General features: G+C 41.6%; 1 protein-coding gene across 1 annotated transcript in view; it reads right to left on the reverse strand.

Annotated features, from left to right (window-relative positions):
• Nucleotides 1-5510, reverse strand: part of DENND11 (DENN domain containing 11) — a 28866-nt gene extending 23356 nt beyond the window's left edge. The window contains exons 1-2 of the mRNA XM_017891059.1: nt 5413-5510; nt 4319-4477 (exon numbers count right to left, since the gene is read on the reverse strand). Of these exons, the coding sequence (XP_017746548.1) occupies nt 4319-4477; nt 5413-5507 (254 nt within the window). The 5' untranslated portion in view covers nt 5508-5510. The remainder of the gene's footprint in view (nt 1-4318; nt 4478-5412) is intronic.
• Nucleotides 5511-7258: the final 1748 nt, after the last annotated feature.

Raw genomic sequence — 7258 nt, forward strand, 5'->3', positions numbered from 1 at the left:
TTACACTTGTAGCAAAACATCTGCTAAAACTTCAATAACTTTAGACCCTGTGTCCTCTGAATTTGTAGCTTCAAGGGGAAGCAGTTGGAAATAGAATGCTGGTGTGTGCTGACTGCCCCTTGTATGCTTTTAGCGAGCTACTACAAGAGTAAGATAAAAACAAGGAAGAACTGGCTGGTTTGCAAGGAAAAATGGAATAAAATACAGCCTACTAAGGGTCATGTGTTCTAAATTTGGCAATATAAATCTATTGAGATTTCAACAATTTGGGACCCCATAGGGCTGGAAAAGTCAATGCTACTGTACCCTAAAAGCAGGAGACAAGAGTCTCTCTCAGGGCATCTATGAACGTCTGCAGTTTAGTATTCTTGGGCAGACAAGGGAGTCCGCTTATTTACAAAGATCAGATTTAGGGAATCACCTCAAGGAAGTCATTATGAAAATGAGGGAGAAAGGGATGGGCCAAAAAGAAAAGCCAGTAACTATAATTCAGTCTGCTAATTAAAATCCATGACCCAAAGAAGATCTTTGGCCATGGATACTTTTACCTGGAACTGACTGGAAGCAAACCAGAAGTCAATTTAGTTTTTGAGGGACATGTATTGTCACATGCTTGGCTTATAAAAGCCTATGACTTCTTGACCTCCAAATCTATACCAGCAGGAAAGGTGTTCTAAAGCTATACAGCCTCAAGAAGGGCATGTTCTCCAATGCCCACTGCAGATGTGGTTATGGAGGAAAATGAAGAAAGAATCTTCTAGAAGACAAAGCCAAGTACCATGGAGGAAAATGGACAGGTGATTCTACACAACAGAACCAAAGTTGAACCAACAGCATACTGACTCTGCAATTCCTGCTCAGCAGAATTTCACTGTTGTTATGAACTAGTGACCATCCATATTTCTCATTCTTTCCTTTTCCAAACAGGAGTTTGTATTGTGCTTCCTACCTTACCTCCTTTATTGCATTTGGGAGGTAGGGACTAGAGGGACTTGTCTATTATTTTATAATGTAAAGAACTACTGCACACCACAGAGAAATCCTAGATTTTAGACTGGGAGTATGAACTGAATGAGACTCTATGACGTCTCCTTTGGGGTGGGAGGAATGGCCTTTACAAGTGGGAAGAAGAGTACATATGGATACCGGAGTGGACAGAGGGGCAAACTGAGGCAGAAGCTGTTGACTTTTTCTCAAAGTCAAGCCTTCCCTTCTTCCTGTCTGTAACCAATGCCCCAGAGTTCTAACTGGTCACAGGGTCACCCACCTAGTAGTGATGCTTCCCAGTCTGCTTTGCTGTTGGGTGTGTCTCTGTGATTGAGAACTTGACAATGGAATATGAGAAGTGAGATATGTAAATTCTAGTCTTTCCCTCTTCCCTATGAGCTGAAATGCAAACATAATAGCAGTGAGCAGCTTTCAACATTTGGGAAAGAGCACCTTGCAATACAAAACCATTCTTAGGATATGGTAGAATAACAAGAGATGAATATGGGTCCCTGAACAATTGTATGGAACAGAGCAGGCTACCTAACTTGACCACCTGCCTACCTCTATGCTATGACATGAGCAATAATCTTTTATCTTAATCGGGCCATAGTAATTTTGGGCCTCTGTTCTTGCCTTTTAGCCAGGACCCTAACTAATAAAATAACACCTTAAAATCTTTGGATTTTGAACCATGAGACTGTATTGCCTACTTGGAAAATTAGCTTTTTAAAAGGAATAATATTGTTTTAAAACTGTCAAAATCCCAATAAAATGGTCTTTTTTAGAGCTTCATAATATTACTTCTGAGACAAAAAAGAAAAAACTGAGGAAGTATTTTGAATACAGAAAAAGATATATGTGCAAATGTATTTTCCACAGCTCCAAAAGGTAGAGGAGCAGCTAAAAAAAAAAAAAATAAACAGTTAATAGAAACATGCTGCATGTTCAGCCACAGAGAATAACCAAGTAAATGTATGGGACATCTCCAGCAATAAAGAGCTATTAAAAGAATCATCGAAATGACAAACATAGAAGACAATGCGGGAGAAAATATATGCACGACAGGCATTCCTGGAGAAGGAAAAACCAGAACGCAAAAGTTAAATATTTTATTACAGAAGAAAAAGTTCCTAAAATTAAAAATAAAAGACCTATCTATTGAGCAAAGGGGACAAACTATCCCAGAACATTCTGATATGAACTAATAAACATTTGGCAAGTTCAGGCCGGGCGCGGTGGCTCACACCTGTAATCTCAGAGCTTTGGGAGGCCGAGGCGGGCAGATCACGAGGTCAGGAGTTCGAGATCAGCCTGATCAACATGATGAAATCCCGTCTCTACTTAAAAAAAAAAAAAAAAAAATTAGCCAGGCATGGTGGCGGGCCCCTGTAGTCCCAGCTACTCAGGGGGCTGAGGCAGGAGAATCACTTGCACCCAGGAGGCAGAGGTTGCAGTGAGCCAAGATCATACCACTGCAATCCAGCCTGGGTGACAGAGCGAGACTCCGTCTCAAAAAACAAAAACAAAAACAAACAACAAAACAAAACATTTGGCAATTTCAGAAACAGCACAGACAAAGATAAACTCTACAAGCATCTGGATGGAGAAACTTCTCCAAAATGACTAATTTCAGATAAAAGTAGAACAATATCTATAGCATCCTGAGGGGAAGAAGAAAGCATTCAAGAACTGTACAACCAGCTGAGGATAAAGGGAACAGGCCAACAGTACTGATCATGCAAGATCCCTTCAAAGAAAGAAAAGTAAGTGATGGTAAAATTCAACCATTCAAGAATTTTATTTTTTTATTTACTTGTATGTTTTAGACAGGGTCTTGCTCTGTTACTCAGGCTGCAGTGCAATGGCGCAATCATAGCTCAGAACTTCTGGGCTCAAGCCATCGTCTCACCTCAGCCTCCTAAGTCGCTAGGACTACAGGTGCACACCACCATGCCTGGTTAATTTTTTTTGTTTTTGTAGAGTTGGAATCTTGCTTTGTTGCCCAGGCTGGTCTTGAATTCCTGGCTTCAACTGATCCTCCTAAATTGATCCTCCTTGTCCTCCTAAAGTGCTGGGATTACAGGTGTAAGCCACCATTCCTGATCAATTTTAATGTTTATATATTGTTTCTCAGTAAACAATTGTTACATTTTGTCACATATTGTCACATTTTTCATAATCTTTCTTCTTAATTTTGGAGGAATATTTCAATGTCTAGTATATGTTACTGTGAAAAAATATTTACTTGAAGTTATAAGTAAAATTATGTTTAATATATGTCATTAACACGGTCTATTTGAGAAAATTAAATCTATAAAATATTAATCCTATTTTTGTAAAGACATTTGTATTCTACAATCACATTCATGGAATATTGTCAATGGATATCTGTGAGTGTTACTATTTGAGAGGATTTTAAAATTCCTTTGTACTTTCATGTAAATTTTAAATAATAAACATGTTTTTTCCACAAACAACAAAGTTCACACTTTCAAAGCTGAAGATCACAATTATGTTGCATAAAAATGTTTAGTGATAAATTTTAAAAGTATAGACTATAAAAGAATATATATATTGTATATACTCAAATATGTATTTTAAACGTACACACATACACAGAAAAGAAGTGGTAACATTTTGTCAGTGCTTCAGGGATTAGGGATAAATTTTCCCCTCAAAATCTGAAATGTAATTAGGTTACTTGCATGATGAAAAAAATGTAAAGGAACTAATAGTTTTGCTGCTTCTGTTAAAAATTATCTTCCTATCCCAGGCAACTTGGCTCACGCCTATAATCCCAGAATCCCAGCTCTTTGGCGGGCTGAGGCAGGAGGATCACTTGACTCCAGGAGTTCAAGACCAGCCTGGGCAATATAGTAAGAGCCTGTCTCTACCAAAAAAAAATTTTTTTTTTAAGTTCTCTTCCTATTATCCCAATCATAGTAAGAATCCCAATAATAAAAAGAGTAGGCTTTTAAAAAGTTTAGGATTTCTTTGCCAACTTGGGGCGAGGAGGTAACTATTGTGGCTTTGAATAAACAAAGATCATGTACCTGTCAACAAATGACTTAATTTAAAAAAGTGATGGCAGTATTAAATCCAAACTGAAGGCAGAATATACCCCGGCTTTCATTATAGAGTGAAGACTCATCATGCAGGACGTTGGCTGAAATGAAAGGACACTACCCGAGGCGTGAAACATCACCATGGATGTTCTTGGAAAGACATCTGCTGCTCTGGCACGCAAGTGCTATCTCCGAGGGCTCGTGCCATATGCACCAGCTGGTGGATCCTGCTGCCTCCCTGCACATGTACGGAAGCCACGTACCGAACCTGGTTCTCCAAGAAGTGCATGTAGCGGTAAAGCAGCGTGTAGGAGGGAGAGAGGATGCCCACAGACTTCATCCGCGCGCCACGTTCCAGCTCGCTCTCCACTGGCATGTTGGCAAAGCAGGCCAGGCCGAAGAAGGGCCCCTTTCGGAAATAGCTAGAAGAGACCAAATACGTAGCGTGGCTCAAGATCAGAGAGGAATTCTGAGATGCGATCCTAAACAAAACAAATTAACTGTGTCCGGGGCTGTCAATGACAAAGCTCAGCCTCAAAGAAATGAGTAGGCCAAGCCACTTGACCTCACCGACGAGACGAGCAAGGCTTGAAGAGATTACAGAACTTGCCAAGGGTCACCTGGCTGGAGCCGGGAGTTGGTCCCTGGCAAGTCTGCTGCTCAGCTGCCCGCGATCACGGGACACATCTCTTCTCTCCTGCACCACAACTAATGACTTGGACGCGAGAAGCAGAACCAACATTCCTCTTCAGGCTCCTCTGGAACTAGGACTCTCTTCTGTAGCATAAACCACGTTGATTCTTCCCTTACTTCCTGAGGCTCTGATATTTTTCATTGAGCTGCTGTTTTATTTTCTCCTCTTTCTCACACTTGTATCAGTCATGAATTCAGCCCCATGAGGAGATTAAAGCCACTTCATTACCCTTAAGGTCTTTCCATTATTCCTTCTCACAAAACTCTCTGAATGCGCCACTACACAGGACTAAAAAAATGGCCTGACTTAAAGCTGGTATTTCAAGGTTGAACACATAGATGTCCTCAGTTAACTCACACGGGGCTGAAACTGTGCACTTTCATTAAAACCAAACCTCAGGTGAGGTCCATGTAATTTCTGAGAAAGTGAGAGAACCTCTACAGGTAGGGATTCTTAAGATTTGTAGGTCAGGAAGCCCATTGAGAACCTGATGAAAGCTAGACATCTCGCTAGAAAAATGATGTCAACACAAAACTATCCATGTATTTTCAAGGCATTTACACACAGCACATGAAGACCTCCTAATAAGAGCCCTTCTGCTTTGGGGAAAGTGTGGAGATGGGGGGAATGGTACGAAGAAGACTCCAGTTCAGAAGTACTTACATGAAATCAGATTGGATTTTATGGGACCCACTGGCCATAGATTTGAACTCAACACCTTCGAGGTCAATATCTTGAGGTAAGCACCATTCTACCATGTTCCCTGTAGGAAAAGGAAGATGCAACATCATTCAAAGAAAATGGGTTAGTACAGGGCTTAGCACACATGGCTTCTCAATAAACCGACTGCTGACTCAGCCTGACACAGACCCAGTGAGATGCTCAGAGCTCAGCTCCTCCATCACCGGCAGGGGTGACACCAGAGGACCCGGAGATGGACACTGAAGGAACCTCCCATCTCTGCCCTCAAACACTGTTCTCCTCCCTCAGGAGGATGCTGCCTTTGATTCTGTCCTTCTGCTCCACCACTTCCAAATCTGCCTTTCGTGGCCTCACTTCTCTGCATGTTTTTTTAACCTTACGCCCTCATTTCCTTATCTTGTGTTCTCTGCTTAATCCCTTGAGATCTTGATTCTATCTATAGCCACTAATGACTGGGAAAAATACCAAAACATGTTTTAAATTCTCATTCTCATTCACCTCTAGGTAGGATTTGCTAATTCCTCAAACATTTCTCCTCTTTTTCCTAGATTTCCATGATAGAACACTATTTTAGTGCTTTTCCTACCTCTTTGACCAATGTAACTCTGTTTCCCTCCCTCTCTCTCTCCTCTCTAAGTGAGGTCCTTCTTCAAGGGCCAATGATACTTGCTTCCAGAATCCTGGGAATCATTCACTCATCATTAATTATTTGGTTTCTCCTGAGCCAGATCCTGGAGATACAAAGTCCCTGACCTCAGTGAGATTAGATTCCGGAGAGAAATGAGGAGATCTAGAGGAGATGAGCAGTTACAGTGCGGGGGGATCAATATTAGGACAGAGGATAAGGTGCGATTTCTTTTTTCTTTTCTTTTTTTTTTTTTTTTTTTTTGAGACGGAGTCTCACTTTGTCACCCAGGCTGGAGTGCAGTGGCGCGATCTCAGGTCACTACAAGCTCCACCTCCCAAGTTCAAGGCGATTCTCCTGCCTCAGCCTCCCGAGTAGCTGAGACTATAGGCGTGTACCACCACACCCAGCTGATTTTTTTGTTGTTGTTGTTGTTGTTTGAGACAGAGTCTCACTCTGTCACCCAGGCTGGAGTGCAGTGGCAGGATCTCAGCTCACCGCAAGCTCCATCTCCTGGGTTCACGCCATTCTCCCGCCTCAGCCTCCCCAGTAGCTGGGACTACAGGCGCCCGCCACCTCGCCTGGCTAATTTTTGTATTTTTAGTAGAGATGGGGTTTCACCATGTTGCCCAGGCTGGTCTCCAACTCCTGACCTCAGGTGAATCACCTGCCTCAGCCTCCCAAAGTGTTGGGATTACAGGCGTGAGCCACCACCCCAGGCCAAAGTAGGATTTTAAAAGTACAAGCATGCCTCAGGCTGCGGGAATCAGGGAACTACACAATAGCAGTGTTATCTGGAGTCTTGAGAGAATACTATAGAATACTCCCTGTTGTTTTCATGCATATTCAAAAGGGTTTAAAGCAAAACACTAAGCTACTTGTGAGATTTCATTTCAGAACAAACTTCTTATTAACACTCCAAATCCTAATTTGCTAGACATTAGAAAAACCATCAATAATCCCAGTCAAACAGCGCTTTCAGATAATTGTTCAGGGCATCAGGGAATATACAATCTAGTCTCAGGACATGGTAGTTATCATAGAGCACTGTCGAATCCCACACTCAGCAGCCCAAGGCACGTTCAAATAGTTTATTTTCAAAAGAGGAATGATTCCGATCATTTAGTCAATTCACTAAAGTGAAAAGCATGAAAAAGGAATTAAGAGTTCATAAAACAGAAA

Source organism: Rhinopithecus bieti, unplaced genomic scaffold (genome assembly GCF_001698545.2).
Source record: "Rhinopithecus bieti isolate Rb0 unplaced genomic scaffold, ASM169854v2 scaffold_20175, whole genome shotgun sequence".
Taxonomy (NCBI): domain Eukaryota; kingdom Metazoa; phylum Chordata; class Mammalia; order Primates; family Cercopithecidae; genus Rhinopithecus; species Rhinopithecus bieti.